General features: G+C 48.3%; 8 protein-coding genes across 9 annotated transcripts; 5 read left to right on the top strand and 3 right to left on the bottom strand.

Annotated features, from left to right (window-relative positions):
• Positions 1–55: 55 nt before the first annotated feature.
• Positions 56–2,611, bottom strand: LOC108158530 (U3 small nucleolar RNA-associated protein 6 homolog). Its single transcript, XM_017290932.2, has 4 exons — positions 2,302–2,611; positions 1,937–2,240; positions 699–1,883; positions 56–642 (listed from the first exon to the last, which is right to left on the bottom strand). Exons 1-4 carry the CDS (start codon positions 2,391–2,393, stop codon positions 409–411), a joined length of 1,815 nt encoding a protein of 604 aa, XP_017146421.1. The 5' UTR covers positions 2,394–2,611; the 3' UTR covers positions 56–408.
• A 109-nt stretch (positions 2,612–2,720) lies between these two features.
• On the top strand, positions 2,721–3,874 carry LOC108158545 (chromobox protein homolog 3-like). The gene has a single exon (XM_017290957.2). It carries the CDS (start codon positions 2,825–2,827, stop codon positions 3,611–3,613), a length of 789 nt encoding a protein of 262 aa, XP_017146446.1. The 5' UTR covers positions 2,721–2,824; the 3' UTR covers positions 3,614–3,874.
• Positions 3,875–4,324: 450 nt separating this feature from the next.
• Positions 4,325–6,969, top strand: LOC108158523 (anaphase-promoting complex subunit 4). Of its 2 annotated transcripts, none has more exons than XM_017290907.1 (5): positions 4,325–4,436; positions 4,507–5,149; positions 5,207–5,383; positions 5,440–5,602; positions 5,663–6,969. In XM_017290907.1, the coding sequence occupies exons 1-5, from the start codon at positions 4,325–4,327 to the stop codon at positions 6,875–6,877; spliced, it is 2,310 nt and encodes a 769-aa protein (XP_017146396.1). In that variant the 3' UTR covers positions 6,878–6,969. The 2 variants fall into 2 exon arrangements, with proteins under 2 accessions (XP_017146396.1, XP_017146406.1); XM_017290917.1 differs by having other exon boundaries at positions 5,207–5,377; positions 5,663–6,877.
• Positions 6,970–7,314: 345 nt separating this feature from the next.
• Positions 7,315–9,364, bottom strand: LOC108158537 (uncharacterized protein F54F2.9). Its single transcript, XM_017290946.2, has 3 exons — positions 8,559–9,364; positions 8,271–8,478; positions 7,315–8,195 (listed from the first exon to the last, which is right to left on the bottom strand). Exons 1-3 carry the CDS (start codon positions 9,245–9,247, stop codon positions 7,476–7,478), a joined length of 1,617 nt encoding a protein of 538 aa, XP_017146435.1. The 5' UTR covers positions 9,248–9,364; the 3' UTR covers positions 7,315–7,475.
• Positions 9,365–9,733: 369 nt separating this feature from the next.
• Positions 9,734–11,816, top strand: LOC108164747 (cell wall protein DAN4). Its single transcript, XM_017300644.2, has one exon. It carries the CDS (start codon positions 9,815–9,817, stop codon positions 10,814–10,816), a length of 1,002 nt encoding a protein of 333 aa, XP_017156133.1. The 5' UTR covers positions 9,734–9,814; the 3' UTR covers positions 10,817–11,816.
• Positions 11,817–13,098: 1,282 nt separating this feature from the next.
• LOC108164834 (band 7 protein AGAP004871) lies at positions 13,099–16,766 on the top strand. The gene is made up of 4 exons (XM_017300757.2): positions 13,099–13,397; positions 15,394–15,910; positions 15,969–16,134; positions 16,192–16,766. The coding sequence occupies exons 1-4, from the start codon at positions 13,220–13,222 to the stop codon at positions 16,393–16,395; spliced, it is 1,065 nt and encodes a 354-aa protein (XP_017156246.1). The 5' UTR covers positions 13,099–13,219; the 3' UTR covers positions 16,396–16,766.
• A 651-nt stretch (positions 16,767–17,417) lies between these two features.
• On the top strand, positions 17,418–19,979 carry LOC108164833 (band 7 protein AGAP004871). Its single transcript, XM_017300755.2, has 4 exons — positions 17,418–17,693; positions 18,841–19,354; positions 19,415–19,580; positions 19,640–19,979. Exons 1-4 carry the CDS (start codon positions 17,474–17,476, stop codon positions 19,847–19,849), a joined length of 1,110 nt encoding a protein of 369 aa, XP_017156244.1. The 5' UTR covers positions 17,418–17,473; the 3' UTR covers positions 19,850–19,979.
• On the bottom strand, positions 19,880–21,000 carry LOC108164835 (NADH-cytochrome b5 reductase-like). Its single transcript, XM_017300759.2, has one exon. The coding sequence runs from the start codon at positions 20,887–20,889 to the stop codon at positions 19,903–19,905; it is 987 nt and encodes a 328-aa protein (XP_017156248.1). The 5' UTR covers positions 20,890–21,000; the 3' UTR covers positions 19,880–19,902.
• Between the last annotated feature and the right edge of the window lie 213 nt (positions 21,001–21,213).

Raw genomic sequence — 21,213 nt, 5'->3', positions numbered from 1 at the left:
AGCGAAACGCACCGCCAAGAGGATCACATACCAAGTGATTTTTGTGATCAATATGTAATATTTTCTTTAGGATTTTAATTTACAAACTTTACAAAAAAGAACAACAAATTTTTTTAATAAATCATTTCTGTATCATATCATATCAAATTATAATATATCATATCATTTGATAATATCTGATAATTGTAAAATTTTTCTGCAATATCATACACTTTCATCTTTTAAAGTTTTAGATCCCTGGCTCTTACACTAGAACTATTTAAAAACTGATTTGATTTCGACAATCGATAGCAAAATATTATAAAATATTAATATAATAATAGCCCAGTCGAGTACATCTCATTATACACAAAAAAAGCACTATATAGACTTACAAAGCTAGGAAAAATGAACCAGTCGATCCATGCCTTAACCAACAAGAGCAGCGCCCACATAGGCCAGGGCACGCTCCGCCTCGAAGGCGGGCACAAACCGCGGCTCCAGGGTGGTGAGGGCTCGCTGCGTGAGCAGAGACAGGTTCTTGGTTTCGCCATGGTCCCTCTCGAAGGTGAGATACTCAACCCAGATGCTGGGCTCCGTTTTGCCAAAGTAAACGGCCATGAACTCGTAGCACATGCGCCAGGACTTGATGGCCGCCTTGTCCTGCAGAGAAGGGACAAACAATTAGCTGCAATTTTGAATAGAATGGGAATACATACGCGCACTGCCAGACTGCTCTCGAGATGGGCCATTTGGCGATGCAGCTGTAGGGACATGGGCGGCTGGAGCGCCAGCTTGGCGTACTCCGTGCGCGCTGCATCAACGGACTCTGCATGCCAGAGATACTGCAGATAGTCGGAGCGCAGCTCCGCGAACTCCGGCCAGACGGAGGCGGTGGCCAGCTTGTAGATTTCCTCCAGGCGCTTCTTGCCGAGACTATCCTGACGCGTGCGATAGTAGAGGATGACGCTCTGCCACAGAGGCTGCGCTTCGGGGCCCATGGTCTTCTGGATTTTGTTGAACAGCTCGTAGATCAGCGACTCGCTGTCATTCTGCACGTGCGTGGCCAGCAGCAGCTGGTGCATCTCGACCGAAGCATCGTTCTTGAGGGCCTCCGTTAGAATGGTAACAGCGGCCTCCCGTCCACTGGGCGCACTGCTGAGCATCTTCCTCAGGGTGGCATAGTGGCGCACGTGCATTAGCTTTGAGCGATGGCCATCCTGCAGGGCATCGGCCAGGCACTGCTGCTTGAGCGCTCGTTCCGCCTTGCCGTCGCTGTTAAGCGCAAGCATGGCATCTAAATAGAGGCTCCACATATCCTGTGTCTGCAGCACCTCCACGGCGGACTTGTAGACAGTCACACACAGTTGAATGCGTCGCTTTAGGGAGCGGACATTGGTGGCAGGACGAGACTTCTTGCTGGCTGGCTCCTCCTCACTGTTGTCGGGCTCCTCGTCGGGGTCCCCCAGATGGTAGCCACGCAGCTCACGCTGTGCCGCCAGATCCCACAGGCCAGGCTCGCGCGGGAACTTTTCCTGCATGTCGTCAATGATGAGACGCTGCAGCTTGACGGTCATCTCGTGGTGATCCTCGCAGCTCTCCAGCAGCTTCACAAAATAATCTAAACTCGTAATGTTCGCCATGCTGTTTCGATAGACGGCCTCGACCCGCTCCAGTTTGATGTCCTGCTCAGACAGTGTGTTCTCAGCCAGATTCTTCTCGGGATCAGCCCGTGCCGCCTCCTTGAGCAGAATGTCGAAGAAGCATTTGTTAAGTGCCTCCGAGTCAGGATGTCGCTGCAGGCCACGAAGAAGAATGTCTTTCACACGATCTATATTGAGGCGATTGTATTCGTAGAGCCACAGGGCGGCGTCCACCCAAAAGTTCGGATCATCGCCATGATACTAAGAGAGAAAGACTATAATCGATGCAATTTAAATCTCGATGGAATCTTTACCAGCAGCATCTTCTCATAGATGCCAGCCACCTCCTGGGGACCGGACTTCTTGCTAAACTTGATCCAATTGCTCCATAGGCGCCTGTCGTGGGTAAATTTCCCCAGCACTTCCCTGTACAGGCGCATGATGCGTATGGATATGGAGTTCTTCAGGCCGGTCAGCTTTATGTGCATCATCTTCTCCTTGTCCGAGAGTGTTTTGTACATTTGCTTCTCGTAGACAATGAACTCTAGATAATCGCCGACAGCCAGGTGGCTTTTAGTGATCTTTAGGAATAGACGCTCGCGCCGGCTCACGATTTCTCTGGAATATCAGTAAATGGATAAACTGAGGGGCCTTTGGACAGGCTGCTAAGCGCTCTCACCTGACTTGATCCGGCGTGAATACGTTGTAGTGCTTCATCTGTTCGTACTCCGGCAGCAGGCGCTCCTGCATTTCAGCTATAAACTCGCCCATTTTCGTTTAGTTTTTATAATCAGCTAATATAATATAAATTTGTTTATTTCTTTAAAAAGAAGCGCACGTGTAACACGACGACTATCGATACTTGAACTGAATGGAATAATCGATAGCTGCAAAGGACGAATGTTTCCTATATGGAATAAACTAAAATTAAATGTACATTTTCTCTTATTTCGCAAATTCATAAGTGTTCCGAATAAATAGCGGCATTTTCTGTTAATGTTATTTATGGTTTTTCTCTTTGTCTTTATTTGTTGTTTTTCGCGAGGGCTGCATCAAAAACCGACTCACGATACCTAATTTACTGCAATGTATTCTCACATCACAAGCCGTACAAGCGTCGCGTTAGACTAACTGCACAATTTGACAGCCGAAAAGCATCTTCACTAAAATTACTAGCAACAATTGCCTATCGTATAACCCAAATGGCCGAATTTTCAGTAGAACGTGTAGAAGACAAAAGATTGGTAAACGGCCGCACGGAATACTATTTAAAGTGGAAGGGATACCCCCGCAGTGAAAACACTTGGGAGCCTGTAGAAAATCTAGATTGCCCCGACTTAATATCCACTTTCGAGGAGTCGCTGAAAACGAAGAAGGAGCCAAAGAAGCGGATAGCAACAGTGTCCACACCCGAAAACATTCGCAGCAAGCGGAAGTCATTCATGGAGGATGAGACCGAAGAGACCCGAAAGCTCATTGGATTTGAGCGCGGCTTGGTCCCGTCAAAGATACTGGGCGCCACCGACTCGCTGGGTCAACTCATGTTCCTGATGAAATGGAAGGGCAGCGATCATGCCGATTTGGTGTCTGCCAAAGTTGCCAACGAACGATGTCCACAGGTTGTTATTGCCTTCTACGAGGAGCGCCTCACTTGGCACACCGGCAATGGCAATGGCACTGGTGGCGGCGGCGGCGGCGGTGATGGCGACGGCATGGGCTGCAGCGGCTCTGGAACCGGCACTAACCCCGGCAGCGTCGAGACCCCCAGTGGCAGCACTGCTGGCGGACCAGACGAGGAAGAAGATGACGAGGCTGAAGCTGAGGCTGAGGCTGAGCCGGAGCCAGAGGCCGAGGCCGAGGCTGAGCCGGAGCAAGAGCAAGAGGCCGAAGCCGAAGCCGAGGCCAGTCCAGCCGCCAGCACCAATAACGACGAGAACCAGAAACCAGATGAGGGAGACAGCGAGCTTGGAATTGGAGAAACCGACGACTAAGCATATTCGAAATAATACATAGAAATTAGTGTACCAATTAAGGAAGGATCCAAGGTGGATCTTGATTTGACTATTTCTTTTTTTTAAATGCATATGTAGCTACATATATTTTAACCAGTCTCACAATCGGAGACACCCAATTGGAGTATGTAATATACATATATACTTCGTTCATTATTTGGGACCCGCAACATCCTGGCCACAATTATATATAAGAATAGAATTTTCTGTAGTCGAATAAAATACAATTAAAGTTGTACACATCTCTCATTGTTCTTGTATTTTACTCCCCCCCTCCGTTGCACGCAAGACACATCGGCCAAGGCCGATATGCCATCTCGGTAGGCACGGCGGCGATTATTGACCGTCAGACACGCCGACCGAGTATAAATATATGCCAAAAATTTGCTATTAATGCGACACAATGCCCACAATTACCTAAAATAATAAAATGTTCTGCAGTCGAATAAGATACTCATTCTCTCAATGTTCTTGACGTTTATCCCCCCCCTCGTTGCACCATCTTTCTTGTACCTTTCACAAAGTACATTCGGTACCGTACGATTTATTAAATAAACCTTGTCAAAGGCCGATATGAAGTTCGATAGACCGATAGACACGCCGGCAAAGTATAAATAAATATACAAAAATTTGCTATTGATGCAATATTGTAGATGTTCTCTATTGGGTTTGGATTAAAAAGCTGCAAAAATGGCCCAGACAAGCTCCATGAAGCTGCTCGGTGCTCGCAACATGACGTGCATTGTGGAGCGCATGGAGTGGAACAATAAAATGGATCTTATTGCCTACGGCACGGAAAAAGGTGAGTCGGAGCTTGGTGCTCCACGCACTGTCCACTGCATGGACTAACACACACTTTTATATTCCACCAGGCGAGGTGGTCATCCAGCGGCTAAACTGGCAAAAGATTGTCACCTTCCCCACGCCCGGCGAAGATGTCCGAGTGCGGTCCCTCAGCTGGCAAATGGACGAAACGCTGCTCGCCGTGGGCTACAGCAATGGAAAGGTGGCTCTGCTGGATGCCGAGAGTGAGACCATCATCTCTGGACTGATCTATGACGACGACATCAAGAAGGTGTACTTCAGCAAGGCCATCAATTGCCAGGAGACGCTGGGCAGCTACACCTGCAACGCCAAGGACAAGCACAAGCGATTCCTGCCCAAGCTCCAGCCGCTGACCAACATCGATCCGTGCCTTAAGTCTCTGGACCAGAAATCCTTCCCCAAGGGCTCGCCCTGCTTCCTGGTGGTGATCATGCGCAGCGGGAAAGTGCATCTGCTGCTGCTGGGCGCCCTACAGGCGGGCAGCATCGATCTAACCCAGCACGTGCTCCATCCGGAGCAGTTCGATGTGTACGATGTGCGGCTGAACGGCGACTTCAATGCCATCTACGCCCTGCTGCGCGATGGCTTGCAGCTGAAGATGCTGCACTTTCACAACCAGGTGTTGCAGGATTGCATGGCCCCAATGCTGGAGCTGGCCACGCACTGTGCCCACATACTGGAGACAAAAAAGTAGGTGCTTCCTAGCCTTTGTTTAGGAGTCTTTCCTAATAATAATGCCATTTAAAGCTACATCAATGACACACAGCAATGCCTGACGGAGGCCTGGGAGACGGTTCAGCTGGAGATGGACAATAAACTGACAAAATATGCCAATTCGCAGGCGTACGGGATGATATCCACACACTTCCTGGAGCTGCATGTCTTCGGGTTCGCCACCTTCGAGGTGGAGGAATTTCTGTTCGAGTGAGTTGCGTAACCACCAACAGTATCCAGTGCTCATATGTTTTTGCCACTTGCAGCACCCTCTCAGAGAAGGGCTTCAAGAAGATAGCCAATTCGGTGGATCTCAGTCTGAACAATCTTCAGGGGCTGGTCTTCAAGCAGCTCAATGGAGCGGCCATCAATATGTTTTATTTTCTCAACACAATTGCGGGCTTTGGTCGCATGTCGCACTTCTTTGAGGTTTGATATTCCACACTGGATCCCCCCAGGAACGAGTGTCTGAATGTCTCCCTATTTCAGAGTCTCATCTCCCCAGAGGTGGCCGTTGAGGCGATGCGTTCCTGCGGTGCCTTCTATCTGAAGGTGCACGAGCTACAGCGCACCATCGATTCGCTGGTGAACGACATGAAGCTCTTCCACGCCTGGATGATATTCACCATCTTGCGGCTCTCGCACCAGGAGATACCCGACGAGATGGTACTCAGCGAGGAGGAGAACGTTGCCCTGGCCGATCTCCTATGCGCCATGGAGCCGGATCTGGAGGAGGGCAGCGACGATGATGAGGACATCGAATGCCCCAGTGGGGGAATGCCCACGCGCAGCAAATTCAATCTGGAGCGAGTGGGGCAGTATCTGGAGAATGCCTGCCTCACGCAGCTCTATCCTGTGGACCCGAACCAGCTGTGGGAGCAGATGCTGGCCGAGAACGAGTGCCTGGGCCAGTGCCCGTTGTTTGTGCCGCACGACAAGAAGCTGTCGCTGGTGCAGCAGCGCGACAAGATGTTCAATGCCATAGATGCCGTCTTCCACAAGCCCACGGAGAGCATTAGCGCCAGCTTCAAGCTCAGCACGGCCGTCGTCTGCTGTCAGCTGCCGCCCATGGAGCCTGAGGAGGAGCAGGACTTTGTCACCTGCAGCTATTATGTCCATGAGGCCGGCCGATGTGATATGCTTGCTGTAACCATCAGTTGGCAGGAGGCCATGGTCCTGGAGTTCAGCCGGGCCGAGGATTGCCTACTGCGCTGCACCCGCGTCCAGCTTCTGCCCGGTCCCTTCACCCCCCAGCTGCACGAGGACTACTACAACCTGCGCTTCGTCGATCTGCAGTTTTACAATGAGTCGAGCCTCTCCATGCTGGCCCAGAGCACCTCCTCGACGCCCGGTGTGCGTCCCCACAGCTACTTCATTCAGTTCTCCCTCAGTGCGGCGCGGAATCAAAGCACCCAACATCATCTGGCCCCGCTCATGAATCTGCCGGATGCCACTGTGACACATAGTATCCACGACATACCCGAGGCGGCTGCCTTCAAGGGTTTGGATGGGGTGTGCGAAATGCTGGCCGTCTCCGGCAGCCGCAAGGTGGCCACAGTGCTGTCCGATCGCAAGCGCAAAATGACCATTTTCGAGATGGAGATCGAGGATGAGGAGGACGACACGGAGATGTCGCAGGCCTCATTCCTGGAGATCAGCAAGGAGTCCATTCTGGCCATCAATGATTCGGATAAGCAGGATTGAATCCGAGTCTTTGTCTCTTGTATCATTATTAATCTTTAGTATGGTAGGCGCTTTCATTTATCATTAAAATTCGATCCCAAAACGCACCATAACGACCGGTAGCATCGTGAGTCGCAGCAAGGTCCGCGGCTCTACTGATATACCCGATACACAAAATAATCTATAAGTATCGGGTAAGTAGAGGGTATAGCGCATCCAATAGAATAGCTCTAACTATCGGCTGGTGTGTCCAAAGATCTGTTCAATTTGTTATCTTATCGATACGATCATCGTGTCGAGGGCCCATGGAAAAGACGCGTGATATATGTATGCATGTCTTCTCACTTGCATCCACATTTTGGTTTTTACTTGGCAAAAGGAATTCTTGATTTGATTGATTACACAATATGTACAAAACATAAGGGAGAAGCGCTTCGAAATGGAGGACATTGGATATCTATATATGTGATCGTGGCTTGCTACTGGAAGCCCTGTCATTGGATCCATAGCCACAGTCTTTCTTTAATGCAAATTATATTTTAAAAAAACGTATCCTTATTACACCTAAGTTTTTTTGAGCCACGCGAGGAGGATGGGGTACCCAGGGAATTCATGGCGACTAGCTGATCTCGTACTGATATGCATCCGCGTCGGAATCATCGCTGGTGGAGTAGTTCTGCTTTCGGCGCCGCAGCTCGCGTTTGCTGAGCTTCTTGGACGCCGCTGGCGCTGCGGCCGTGGGCTCCACCTCTTCGGCAAGCAGCTCCTCGGGTAACTCCTCCTCGTTGGGCGGATCGTCCAGTTCTGCATTGGCCACGGCTTCCGCCTCCTCGGCCTTCTTCTGGGTCTTGACCAGCTCGCACAAATACTTGTACCGCACCAGACACTCTTCCTTGGTCTTCTCCGGCACACTGTTGGCGATCTTCTGCCAGCGATCGCCGCTGGCCGTCTTCCTGTTCTTCACGATGGCCGCCTCCAGAGCGCGTTGCTGCTCCTGCGTCCAGTTGGTCTCCGGTATCAGCATGCTCTTCTCGCTGCTGGCAGTGACAGTGCCTGGAGCCGCAGTAGCAGTCACGGACGCGGACTTCTTCACCTTCTCCTTCCGGACCGCCTCCTGTGACTCCTGAACGAGGTTCTCGGCCACGCTCTCCGTCTGGCCGGGTATGCGGTAGCCGTTCTCCTTCATCTTGGCCGCCATGAAGGTTACCTCCTGGACCGAGCGGTTCATGGATTCGGCAATGGTGTTCCAGCGACTGCCCGCACCACCCGGGTGCTTCTTCACAAGGCGTATCAGCTCGGTGAGATCCTCGTCTGTCCAGAAGCCGCCGCTCACAGTGCTCTGGAAGATTTGGGCGCCCTTGGGCGATGAGTAAAACAAACGCTGATCTATGGTTGCTAGGTATTTGTGGTTCACCTTCTGGGAAGCGGGACGCACGCCATCCTCTTCGTTCAGCTGTCGGGCATTGATCCGGGAATAGCCGCGCAACTCCTCCTCTGTCTTCTCCGGTGCCTTGCTGTTCTGCTTGCGCTTGCGCAGGTTCTCCTTTTGCTCCTTGCGCAGGCGGGCCTGCTCCTCGGCCTCGCGCTCCAGCTCCTCCTGCCGGCGAGCGGCCTCGAGCTCTCTGTGCAGAACGGAAAAAATAACATTTATTTGCAGTAGTTCCTAGTTTGTAGTGGAAAGGCCTTTTTCTTTTCTACTTACTGTCTGCGCTTCTCCAGGGCCAGCTCCTTGAGCTCATTGGCCTTGCTGAAGCCATTCTTGATGGTCTTCGGTAGATTCCAGATGGCCAGTGGTATCTGAATGGGCAGCGTGTTTAGGAGCGACGGCATGGGGATCTCGCTGAGGATCACATCCATGTCGATGTTTTTATTCTTCTTCTGGAGCTTCTTCAGCTTGGTGCCGAACACCTGCTCGGCGGTGTACTTCTTCTCGAGGTAGGCGGCCCACGCGAACAGATACTGGCCAACGGTGATGATCAGGAACAGGATGAAGGCGCCTTCGTACAAGCCGATCTTGCGCATGCGGCGGTAATAGTACAGTGCCGATTTCCAATTGGGCATGCCCTCCTTGAGCACCTTGTCGTACTTCTCCCGCTTGGACGAGTCCTTCAGCACCTCGTAGATGGAGACGAGGTTCCGGAACTGGATGTTCGCGTCCTCGGACGGATTCTTGTCCGGATGCAGGACAATCGAGAGGGTGCGGAAGGCGCGTTTGATCTCGTTGTTGGTGGCAGTCTGATTGATGCCCATGAACTCGTAGAAGTTCTTGTTGATCTCCTCCACCAAATCGAAGATCTCCAGCTCCTCCGAGTGCCAGGCCCGGGCCGTGCCGCACATCAGTAGCAGGCACCCGCCCAGCAGCAGTACCAGTGTGTCGTTTGGCAGTTTCATTTTGTACGTTTCGCGGGGCTACGGGCTAAATCTGAGTCCAAATCGAAATCAAGAAATTAATGCGGCAGTCCCCACACACGCGCACACACAACCAACACACACAGCAGCTGTCTGACACGCACGAAAGTGGCAACGTCAGCAGTGCCAGCGTTGCCAGCTGTCGAGTATTTGGCAACGCCGTTCCATGATTGAAATGCGCGGCTCAAGACTAAACTAGAGAATTTGTTGAAGAAATACGTTTGTTCTTTACAAGTTTTGGTTTTAGAAATGCAATAAAAGCAAGTAATTAGAATAGGCCAGTCAAGTAGAAAATTGATTCAATAATCGTATAAAATTATGTGGGCATGGCTAAATGTGCTATATGGCTAGTAATATTCCACGGAATATCAAGAACGGGGAATATGTATGTGTCGTTAGTATATTTACGGTATATTTTTTAAATGAGACGGTATATTCCGGTATATTTCTGAGGGTCCGACGATATATGGTCGCACTGGACAAATTTTAGACGATTGCGTTGGTTTTTGGACAAAATTTTTGGAATTCCACAAGGGTCCTGGCCAGAAAATGAACGTGCTTCCGCTGCTTTGGCTGCTGTGCGGCTCAAGCCTGCTGCTGCTCGCTGCTGGAGAGCAGAATGCCGCTGTGGCCAACGTTGCTGCCAATCCGCAGCCATCTCAGAGCAACAGTTCCACGGCAGCGCCGCTGGTGAATGTGGTGAATGCCACAGCCACAGCACACACTGCGGTCCCTGGTCAAGTGCACATCATTGAGAAGACACAGGTCAAGTCAACCAACTCCACGGAACTGGCCAAAGAGCACGAAAAGGATATGAACAAGACGAGCACCATTCCGCCGGACAACACGGCCAAGAACAGGAAGAGGACGGACCCGGTGCAGCTGAAGCCCACCACTGCGACGGCGGTACCTACAAGCGCAGCTTCTGCAGCCAACAATGAAACAGTCACAAAGCCAGCAGCAGCGGCGGCGGCAGCAACAGTAAAGCCATCCACTGGCACCATTGTGGCTGAAGGCATCTCCATAAGTGATGTGAAAAAAAAGGCCAACAACTCTACGACCAGCACGACTAGCAGCGGCACCAGCAGCAGCAGGAGCTCTAGCAGCACCTCCACTACTCCATCGACTACCACAACCACAACAACCAGCACCACCACAACGACGACCACTACAACCACCACGACGACGACAACGCCGCGTCCCACAAAGCCACCCGTTGTGTACAGCATGGATACGCATAGCGAATGGGAGAAGGAACAAGAGGATAAGGTAAAGTCGCCGGCGGCTCCTTCCTTAGCTGCCTCTTCGGAGCCCCTGCCCGTGCCGGCATCCACATTGTCCGAGCCGGTGGCACCGATGGTCCAAGAGTTAACTGGAAACCTGGCGGATCGCGAAGGCAACGATTACATAGTGCCCATTGTGACGGTGCTGCTGACGGTGCCGCTGGCCATTGGTGTGGTTACCATTATGTATCGCCGCTTCCGCGAGATGTGGAGTACGAGGCACTACAGGCGCATGGATTTCCTGGTTGATGGCATGTATAACGACTGACGAAGGCGCCAGGCGCCAGCGGGAAAGAGTGGCCAGTGGTCAGCGTGCTCCACCTACTCCACCACTACCACCACATACTCCTCCTACATACAGCAAAGAATTTGTTAACCAATCGATGGGAGTGCTAAGATTATTAGTTGTTTAAGTTCTCAGAATGTTTCGATGTTTGCATGCAATGCAGGAGGCAAGAGAGAGATCTCCACCAGAGAGTGAGATGATGCACACAAACGCAATCACAAAAAAATATATACCTAAAGTCTTGGAGTACCGGGTATAAAAATAAATAGGATATTGCTCAGTCAATTAAAAAAAAACGAAGAACGAAGAAACAAAAAATTAGTAGATCATAAATTGTGGCTAAAGTGGCTAAAAAATTGTAAGGTGGACAAATTTCGCAGCGGCCAAAATTGAATTTTTGTAAGCAAACTGATTTTGAATGCAAAATTTGTTATATATAAGCATTATAATTGTAAGAGGCATTTGGATTTTATGCGAAGAATGAAGCATTTGTTACAAATCAGCATATGATAACCAACACACACACACACATATATATATACCTTTATATAACTACTTGTATACAGCAATCAACCAATCAATCTATGAATAGTATAGCTGCGACCAAATTGTATCAACCTCCCCCATCAACCATCATCAAGCGCAATTAGCAATCATTCATTCGTAGATCTATATAGACCGTAATGTGCCTTACGAATCAGCTATATACATACCTATATACAATACTACCTATAAACTGATATTCCCCCAGTCACAACGCAGAGACTCACCTTTACCCACAAAAAAATATCTTATAGTGTGCTATACAGGATGGTCTTGCATTTACTTTACGCCTCTCATTGCAGCCCGAAACCATCCGCAGATGCAACTTAGCCTCAAAGAAGTAAATCTTTTGCATATTTATATATAACATAATTATGTACATTTTTTATTGTTGTTTAATGTAACAATTACAATAAAGTACGAGTATATTGCAGTCAAATCAAAGTGCCATAATCCATGGATATATCATAAATTTAATGAATATTTCACCGGTAATTCCAGTGATCGTCTGTTTTTGTTATAAAAACACACACTTCTATCGAAACTATAGCATTCCGTTGTTCCCCGAATGAGAATCTTCACTATAAGATCAGTAAAAGATAAATGGAACATGATGGAATGGTAAATACAACCACATTGTCTTAACATAACCATATTATAAGTATTTTCTTTGCATTTAAAGAATACAAAACGTACAGCGGAGCATTCGTTGTAACCATAACTCATTTGTGTCTAGATATTGTAAAGGAGGAGTCCCCCAGAAACTGATCCCCATGGTGATTTGTGTTCCAGCTTAGAGAGCATTACACGGAGAGTTTTGTGTGTGTGGAAATTATTTTGTTGTACCACTTGGGCTGACCTGTGCCCCTGTTGATGATTTAGACAAATGTGAAAGACAGGGCGTCTCCATAGCTCAGAGCCTGCCACCACCACGGCTATACATACCTCTGGCTATACATACATAAATACATACTTGTCTATGTGGTGTTCTATGTATATCAATTTCAGAACAAAAGGCATTTAGCTTTAGCTTCTGTGAATGCTGTGATTGAAGTGGTGTATAAATTATCTCCATCTCTAGTGCCCTGTTTCGAATAATTTAAACAAAAAGAACGAACCATCCCGTCGGATCGGGCATCGGGAATCGGGAATCGGGAATCGGTCGGCGGGCATACATATTATGTGAATGTGTGAAATAAGTCCAGCAACTGCTGTCGGTTCTACGATCTACTGCTGCTGCTTGTATGTCTGTTTAGGATGGTTTTTGATACCAATTATCTTTTAGATTCTAGGGGTATACCCCCCTTTTCTTTGGTATAAATTCATACATACATTCATTGATTATATGTAACAATATTTATATGTATGTTAATAATCTAATTTTCAGTTTAAATTCATTTAGCTTAAATATTTGTATTATTTGTTTTAATATTAATGATTAATTATGAAATATTAAAAACTAGTTTCCAGGGGCAATATTATCAGATATAGTAAGAAAGAACATAATAATGATGGGGCCTGGTTTTTTATTTGCAGGTATTTTTTAATAATCCTCCCCATCTGAGGGAAATTATCCCTAATTATAGCCCAAATATACATACATATAAGTATACCCATACCGGGGGTATCTTTCTAGTCGTTCTATCGCCGATACGTTGAGCTTTTGTATTGTAGGAGGTTTTGTGTTTTGTTTGTTTGGTGGATTTTTGCCGCCTCCGCATTCACTTGAAAACGTGCGCTGGACGCGTGCAGTTCTCATCGATCAGTTTCCGTTTCATTTCCAAGTTCTTGTGGTTCCTGCTCTATTTCTCTGGTCGTTCGATAATTTGTCGGTGTCCAGAAATGCATCCTGCCTCGCCGCATCAACATCGCTCGCGTCTTCATGTCGGCTCGCCGGGATCGGGCCAAGTGCAGGCCTCCTCATCGACGGAGACCTTTCCGCTGACACCGCAGCCGCAGCATCAGCATACGGTGCATATACCACCTTCCGCATCGTTGCCCTATCAGGGACTCAAAACGTGTAAGATATGGGAAGAAAGGAGTTGAAATTTGATGGAAACGCGACAGATAAGAGATGGATATGTTTTTATGCTAGCTCTTTCGAAGAAAGTTTACAATATTTCGTTGAAAAGGAACCCAAAGGTTGTACCCATAAAAATGCCAGATTCTTTTATACAAAGTCCCATTTTGCTCACATATTGGATCTCGAAAAGATTCTAAAGGAACTATACGATTATTTACCATGGGAATGGCTGCCATAAAGAATGTATAATCGAACAGACTCAAGGATCATCAAGAGATTGAAAGAATTGAAAGAATTCCATATCTTATCACTCTATAATTATAAATTTCCATTATATTTTATTGCATAGTTCCTTCGATTTGTGGACCGGATTTCCAGGCACAGATTCGCTTGCCGCATTTTGTTTAGCTCATAAAAATATACGCACATTGACTGCCAGATACAAATAGCGCGCACACATGACCTCACAGATCTGTAGACTATGCCCTCCCCCATTCCCCCCACCGGCAAAAATCCATAATTCAAGAAAATGGGAAATTAATGCGATTGAAAATCATAATCAAGGCACGAGGTGAGACGATTTCTTATTAAATGAATCCGAATCATTTCAGAACCAGTACATTGTATCTGTATGTGTGTCTGTATCTGAGCATTGAACTGTACCGATCGGACCACCAATGAAGTATGCAATATAAACTCTGCGCCGACATATGAAAATAAATAAAAAATATCCCCCATCAGACCACCCCCCCCACCCCCAGGCCACGATTGAGGCATATGAACACCGATCCGTGTATCCGTGATATAAATCGTACTGTCGAAACATATAATCTAAACAAAAGGAAAGAAATACTCAACACCCGCCGGGGCCTTTGGGCGTAAACATTCCTTGCCCATTGGGCATAAATAGTTCTCTCGAGAACGTGTATTACTCGGCTCGATAGGTGAAGAAACACAACACAACACAACACAAAAACAACAAAAATAAAACCATTTTGGATATCATATTCATGAACGTGTTTTGTGTACCATATATTAGATGTATGTAGCACTCGAAAACTCGCCTGTATGGTATGTATATACTCGTACCCGTACTGGTACTCGTATTTGGCAATAAAGCAAATGTTCTACTTATGTAGTTAGTCGAGCATAAGAAATGCTCGGCTCCTGCTCTGCTGTTCCCTGGATATTTATGGAATTTATGGGATTTTTTACTAGATCAAAAGCAATTTGTACACATTAATTGCCTCCAAAACACAGAGACATGCCATGGAATATGTATTGTATGATGGTGTGTAGGGTAATTGAAATATCATAATGCGTTTGGAAACAGAAATTTACTAGAAAAAAATAAAGAAATAAAGAAACCCTTACACCGATCCCTTTTTGTATGTATGGATCGGATTTTAGAGTTATTCTCAGTTTAATTTCATAATTTAGCTGTAGTTGAACCCCCAGCAGAGGGGCTGTGTGCCAGCCTTGTCGCCGTTACTTGGTTGTCCGTTATTCTTGTCTTCTGCCTTTTCTGTTGCAGCACTCGTGTTAATGGTGAAAGAGTGCTTGTCGAGAGACTCCCTTAGAGAGGATCATAGAAGAGGGAGAAAATTGTAGTTGAAACCGGAAAAATATTAGCCTAACGAACAGTATCTACGAACAGTTTATGCTCTCATTTTTTTCTTCAGACTTCGTTTCCGTTTTTCCTTGTCCCTTACATGCGGTATGATGTGTTCTTTAATCTGTGCTTGGTAATCTGAAAATTTTTCTATTGCTGGAGGAAAAGATCTTTCTCTTATGAAGCTCCAACAAAGCTCTAACAAGCTCTACACTGTGTACTCGTACGAGCCGTTCTTCATTCTATTTCGGTCTTAGATCACAGAGGTCTCTTCCCTCTATCCCGGCTATCCCCTTCAATAGTAAAAACTAGACTTAAGAGCATCGCATATTAAAATCTCCAAAGAATCTTATCCCAAATCTCTCTCTGTATCTTTTGCAGCTGAAAATGATGACATGGGCTGCGTGGAGATACTAGCGACGGCTATTTCCGTGCTGATTATGATCCTGACCTTCCCCATCTCCGTGTTCATCTGCTTCAAGGTGGTGTCCGAGTACGAGCGCGCTGTAATCTTTCGCATGGGTCGCCTCCGCAGCGGTGGGGCCCGTGGTCCGGGTGTCTTCTTTGTCCTGCCCTGTGTCGACGACTACTATCCGGTGGATCTGCGCACCGTCTCGTTCGATGTGCCGCCGCAGGAGGTGCTCTCCAAGGACTCGGTGACGGTTACTGTGGATGCCGTGGTCTACTATCGCATCAGTGATCCGCTGAAGGCCGTCATCCAGGTGTACAACTACAGCCACTCGACCAGCCTCCTGGCAGCCACCACATTGCGCAATGTTCTCGGCACCCGAAATCTCTCCGAGCTGCTTACTGAGCGCAAGACCATCTCCGACACCATGCAGATGTCCCTGGACGAGGCCACCGATCCTTGGGGCGTGAAGGTGGAGCGTGTGGAAATGTAAGTGTGTCCACATCGAGCAGAAAGTATAGCCTTAATCCCTTACCTCTATCTCCAGCAAGGACGTCTCCCTGCCCACGGCACTGCAGCGTGCCATGGCCGCCGAGGCGGAGGCGGCTAGGGAGGCCCGGGCCAAGGTGATTGCCGCCGAGGGCGAGATGAAGTCGTCGCGTGCCCTCCGCGAGGCCTCCGAGATCATCTCGGCCAGCCCGTCGGCCCTGCAGGTGAGTCTTTTGGCAGTTCCATCGTCCTTCGAGTGCTGATCCTTCTTGTTCCTGCAGCTGCGCTACTTGCAGACCCTCAGCAGCATCTCCACGGAGAAGAACTCGACCATTATCTTCCCGCTGCCCATGGAGCTGCTCACGCCGTTTCTCAACTCCCACTCGCATGGCAGCCACCAGCAACAGCAGCAGCACAATATGCATCCCCATCCGCCGGCACCGGCCACGCCCCTGCATCGCCACCAGCACCAGCACCATCAGTGACGCTCAATGTCGGTGCTGCAGCCCTATCTGGAGGCACTGCATCGCTGCGAGCTCAAAAGACAGCAGCGCCAGCGGCAGCCGCTCACAGATCGCAACGATGACGATGACATCGTGGGCTATTTGCTGTAGCATCCGATAAAAGTGTAGGATCACTGGATCAGAGTGGTGTAGAGAGATGGCGGGGAATCCGAGGAGGTTATTGTTCTTTGAGGTGTTCTTAGTCCATCTGTTGTTTTTTTTTTTGTATAAAATATGAATTATATTAGATACAAGCCAAGGCGCTTTTTGTACAAATAATCAAAACTTTTCTGTATTTATATGTAGAATAAAGGGCGAAACAAATACCGATCTTATATCGTCATGAGAGTGGACTTTTTGTGTACAAGGAGGAGGTCTTATGAGAGTCTTATCTTCTTCTCCTTTTGGGAGCTTTCTTTCACCATCGGAGGGACTGAGGGCGGGATCAACACCGGTGTCTTCGAACTCTGATATCATGAATATTTTTAGTCTGTGTATTTCGTTTTTGCATTCTCAGTCCCAAGGTGCGGTCGCGATACTAGGTATATTTTAGTTTTGCATTCTCGAGCATTTCCTTTTCACATTTTGAGCGGGTTGTCGAAGCAATGTCGTGATTTAGAATATTTAGATTTAGAAGAGGAACACTTATGTGGGAGGATAGCTCCGAATAGAAGATCATTCGCAACGCAATTGATTTTAAAGCCATGCTCGACAATTTCCGGGCTGCTACTGGGTTTATATTCATCGATGATTCATCCGAGAATGGCATGCGATTCACACAGCCTGTTAAATGGTGTTCTGGTGTTCCCCTGGGTGCTGCCCCACCGAGCTTTGGGGCACGCCTCTCTTCAATCGCAGCGCAAATCGGGAGTTAAGAGATACGAGTATCTGGTGGTGTGGGCACTGGACAGAGTGCCGCCGCTCGGTTCGTGATTAACCGAGTCTCGACTCGAGGCCCTTATCAATGTAATGCCCCGAATGGGGTTCGATTTTATTTTGTTGGCGACAGTTTCAATTGGCTCGCTGACCGGGGTGGATCACAGATCAGACACACAGGGCCATGGAGCAACAGCAGCAGCACCAGCAGCAGCAGCAACATCAGGAGGCCGACTCCCCCGTGTATGCCAACTACGAGGATATGCGCAACTCGGGACCGAGCAGTTCTACCGCCTACATGATCAACATGGGTCCTGGAGCACCACCGCAGGTGGGCCTGAACGACCACTCGCCACCGCGGAAGCGTTCCGCTGTGACGCAACAGTATCGCGGCTTCAAGACATGTAAGAAAACAAGCGCTCTACTGATCAATCCATGCCATTCCATCAACTCTTTCATCGATCAAAAACCGAAAATGCCATATTCAATCCCATTTCACTGATATCGAAGTTTAGATTAGATTGCGTTCAAAAATACTTATAAACGAGAGATTGGGAGTGGTTGTTGTGGCTGATTTTTGCAGTCACTCTGAAGGATAGGAATATGGGCATTTAATCAATGGTTAATCAACAGTCGGGAAAATGTTTATCAATAGAACATTTTATATACCATTCAGTAAATAAAACACCCAAATAACTTGTATTGGATAAATATGTCAGCAGATATGCAGATAGGGGTTCTGACACTATAATAAGATATATACCTTATCAAAAAATCATACTTTCAATGGACTTCCGTTCCCCTCTTCCTTTTTGCTTCTCTATATTTGTTGAGATCGTTTCTGTGTCGGAGCTTTGTCTTTAACACATTTTAAAAACAGGATATGGTCTTCAGATTTATGGTTGTGCGCTTTCCGGGTATGCTAAGAATCAGATCTACAGCCTGATAACTTTGAGAATGCTAAACCGCATAATCCACTCAGCAATGACCATCTGTCTGAGAATACCTAGGAATACAACCCATTTGAAGCAAGACCGCTGTGGCATGGAAGATCCGTTCATCTGGTGGTGAAAAGAAGCTCCCAAAAGGAATAGAAGACGTCAATTGTAAGATCTCTGAGTTATCCATTACCACAGCTACAAAGTCCCGAGTGGCCTTCTTTGGGAAGATATGGAAGAATGGAACTTCTTTCTCCATCTGTAGATCAGGTTTTACAATCCTTCCCATCCAGGGTTGCCGATCCCTCTGTAAAGTGGTCTTTCCGGGTTCACTTAAGCTCAATGCTTTGCAGCTTACATTCCTTTCGGCTGCAGTTGCTAGAGAAGCCAAGATTGCAATTTGTTTCGAGTGTAGAGGAGAGATTGCGAAACTGAAGTGCCAAGGAAATACGATTAGGGGCGTGTACCTTATCTGGGCAAAACACATCCACATAGAGACCCATACCCCACATACATCCATCAACGATTAGTCATCATGATAGTAGCTCTTGGTCGTGGCTGCTGGGTAATCTCTCATTCTGTTCTGCTCTGTTCTGTTCTGTTCCCATTGCAGCGGAGAATGAGCCGAGGGGCTGCATGGAATGGGTGGTGACGATTCTCTCGGTTCTTGTCTTCATTATCACGTCCCCCATTTCGATATTCATCTGTTTCAAGGTTGTTGCGGAGTACCAGCGCGCCATTATCTTCCGCCTGGGTCGCCTCAGTGGCGGCGCCCGGGGTCCGGGCATGTTCTTCATCCTGCCGTGCATCGACGAGTACCGCAGGGTGGATCTGAGAACCGTGACCTTCAATGTGCCCCAGCAGGAGATGCTGACAAAGGACTCTGTGACGGTCACGGTGGATGCGGTCGTCTACTATCGCATCAGCGATCCCCTCTATGCGGTAATCCAGGTCGAGGACTATAGCACCTCCACTCGCCTGCTGGCCGCCACCACGTTGCGCAACATCGTGGGCACTCGAAATCTTTCCGAGCTGCTCACTGAGCGTGAAATCCTCGCCCACACCATGCAGTCCACACTGGACGAGGCCACCGAGCCATGGGGCGTTATGGTGGAGCGTGTGGAGATGTAAGTACTGTCATTATTTCTAAGTACTCTTTTTCATTCGAATCCTCTTGTCCCACGCAGCAAGGACGTCTCTCTGCCCGTGTCCATGCAGCGTGCCATGGCCGCCGAGGCGGAGGCGGCCCGCGATGCCCGCGCCAAGGTGATTGCCGCTGAGGGTGAGAAGAAGTCGGCTCAGGCTCTCAAGGAAGCATCCGATGTCATCTCCTCCAGCCCCTCAGCCCTACAGGTAAGTCCCGCATATCCGCGGATATGTTGACTTATGTTCTGATCCTCCTTCTCTTGCAGCTGCGCTATCTGCAAACGCTGAGCAGCATCTCTGCCGAAAAGAACTCCACGATTGTGTTCCCTCTGCCAATGGAACTGCTCACGCCATATCTGGCCAAGTACGCCAACATGATGCCGCAGGTGCCACAAGTGCCGCCACAGTCGAAGGATAAAACCGCTGATGGCACGCTGATCGACGCGCTGGCCGCCTGGCCGAAGACCCAATTGTAAAGCCGTTTAATCCTCGTATAACCATGCATTTCGTTATCCTTAATCTTTGGTGTTTACAACAAATAAACATTCTCCTGTGCCACGGCAAGGGCCCTGGCAGCCGCTTCGCCCATGGCCCGCTGGAAGCCTGAATCGCCGGCTATGATAAGGACTCGCAATTCTCGGATGGCGGGATTGGCATGGCTCTCTAGCTCGGAAGCATCCAGTCGGTGCAGGCACACCCTCTCCTTGTATCGGAGGCTCCTGCGCAGCTCGTCGCACTCCTGGATACAGTGTCCTGCGCCCAGACAGGCAGCAGAGCCACATTGCTGATGGGGCACGTACAGGCAGCTGCGATAATTCCAGTATTTGGCAAACTCCAGGAGCTGGTCACGAAAGTATACATGCTGCAGATCGTGGGAGCATACCAGATGCCAAATGCGACTCATGTCGTCCTCGTTCTCCAGCACTTGGCCGACCAATGGCAGCGTTGGGGCGATGGCCACGCCCTGGGCAAGAATGAAAATACACTTGGTCACGGCTGGATCGTGCCGATAGTTGCCAATGGGTCCACGAAACTCCAGCCTGTCGTTGAGTTGCATGGCAGCCAGGTTCTTTGACATGGGACCATCGGGCTGCAGCTTCACCAGAATTTTGAACTCTTTACTGGCAAAGTCCGTCCAGTACGGGGAATAGGGGCGCTGCAGGGAGCCAATGCGTAGCATTACGTGGTGTCCAGGTGGAATATCCAGCACGCAGTCATCCTTTTCGTCGCTATCCGCGGCAAAGTGTAGGAACAGCACTTGGTCATCGCCCTTGTGGCTGTCCCTCTGCAACAGCCGGAACCTGGTGTACTTGAGAATAATGTTTCGCTTTCCGGCTAGCAGCGCTCGCTGGCTGGGCTTAGGTTTGTTGTCCAATATGCAGTTTGTACAGCCATTACCACAGCAATCTGATTCCTGGATGGTAAACGCGTCTTCCACTTTCTGTTCCTTGTCGGCTGTCATGCTAACAGTGTTGGTCCATTCAGGGGCAAAATGTGGCGGGAAAAAGGCTAACATTAACTTGAAGCTGAGCTTTTCTTCATTTGTATGTTATTTGGACAGCTACAATTTGGTCATTTGATTTCAGCAAAATCAATGGAGCGTCACAAGTAGATTGAAGAAAAAAGAAGCTATAACAAGCTAAAAATAAAAAAAAGCTAAATGAAATTTGAAATAAGCTAGATTTTAAGCTTTAAGCATTTCAATTATTTTTTAAGCTATTTGATTTTAAAATAAGCCAAATCTAGCTTAAAATAAGTAAAATAGCAACAGGCCGGATATCGACAGATGCACACCGATATCGTTTAGCGCTATATAATGGTATATTTTGTCAATTTTAAC

This window comes from Drosophila miranda, chromosome XL, assembly GCF_003369915.1.
Source record: "Drosophila miranda strain MSH22 chromosome XL, D.miranda_PacBio2.1, whole genome shotgun sequence".
Lineage (NCBI taxonomy): Eukaryota > Metazoa > Arthropoda > Insecta > Diptera > Drosophilidae > Drosophila > Drosophila miranda.
The sequence above is the reverse complement of the archived record's forward strand: the minus strand, read 5'-3'. Positions and strand labels throughout refer to the sequence as shown.

Bases quoted from the DNA above. Each gene is read 5' to 3' on its own strand.
- LOC108158523 (XM_017290907.1), top strand. From the start codon at position 4,325: ATGGCCCAGACAAGCTCCATGAAGCTGCTCGGTGCTCGCAACATGACG. The intron at 5,384-5,439 runs GTGAGTTGCGTA...TGCCACTTGCAG, and splicing joins GTGGAGGAATTTCTGTTCGA to CACCCTCTCAGAGAAGGGCT. The intron at 5,603-5,662 runs GTTTGATATTCC...TCCCTATTTCAG, and splicing joins GCATGTCGCACTTCTTTGAG to AGTCTCATCTCCCCAGAGGT.
- LOC108164835 (XM_017300759.2), bottom strand. From the start codon at position 20,889: ATGTTAGCCTTTTTCCCGCCACATTTTGCCCCTGAATGGACCAACACT.
- LOC108164834 (XM_017300757.2), top strand. From the start codon at position 13,220: ATGCATCCTGCCTCGCCGCATCAACATCGCTCGCGTCTTCATGTCGGC. The intron at 13,398-15,393 runs GTAAGATATGGG...TATCTTTTGCAG, and splicing joins CTATCAGGGACTCAAAACGT to CTGAAAATGATGACATGGGC. The intron at 15,911-15,968 runs GTAAGTGTGTCC...CTCTATCTCCAG, and splicing joins AAGGTGGAGCGTGTGGAAAT to CAAGGACGTCTCCCTGCCCA.
- LOC108158530 (XM_017290932.2), bottom strand. From the start codon at position 2,393: ATGGGCGAGTTTATAGCTGAAATGCAGGAGCGCCTGCTGCCGGAGTAC. The intron at 2,241-2,301 runs GTGAGAGCGCTT...CTGATATTCCAG, and splicing joins TTCACGCCGGATCAAGTCAG to AGAAATCGTGAGCCGGCGCG. The intron at 1,884-1,936 runs GTAAAGATTCCA...TTTCTCTCTTAG, and splicing joins TCTATGAGAAGATGCTGCTG to TATCATGGCGATGATCCGAA.
- LOC108164833 (XM_017300755.2), top strand. From the start codon at position 17,474: ATGGAGCAACAGCAGCAGCACCAGCAGCAGCAGCAACATCAGGAGGCC. The intron at 17,694-18,840 runs GTAAGAAAACAA...TTCCCATTGCAG, and splicing joins GTATCGCGGCTTCAAGACAT to CGGAGAATGAGCCGAGGGGC. The intron at 19,581-19,639 runs GTAAGTCCCGCA...CTTCTCTTGCAG, and splicing joins CCAGCCCCTCAGCCCTACAG to CTGCGCTATCTGCAAACGCT.
- LOC108158537 (XM_017290946.2), bottom strand. From the start codon at position 9,247: ATGAAACTGCCAAACGACACACTGGTACTGCTGCTGGGCGGGTGCCTG. The intron at 8,479-8,558 runs GTAAGTAGAAAA...CGTTCTGCACAG, and splicing joins GCCCTGGAGAAGCGCAGACA to AGAGCTCGAGGCCGCTCGCC. The intron at 8,196-8,270 runs GTGAACCACAAA...CAAATCTTCCAG, and splicing joins TGCGTCCCGCTTCCCAGAAG to AGCACTGTGAGCGGCGGCTT.
- LOC108158545 (XM_017290957.2), top strand. From the start codon at position 2,825: ATGGCCGAATTTTCAGTAGAACGTGTAGAAGACAAAAGATTGGTAAAC.
- LOC108164747 (XM_017300644.2), top strand. From the start codon at position 9,815: ATGAACGTGCTTCCGCTGCTTTGGCTGCTGTGCGGCTCAAGCCTGCTG.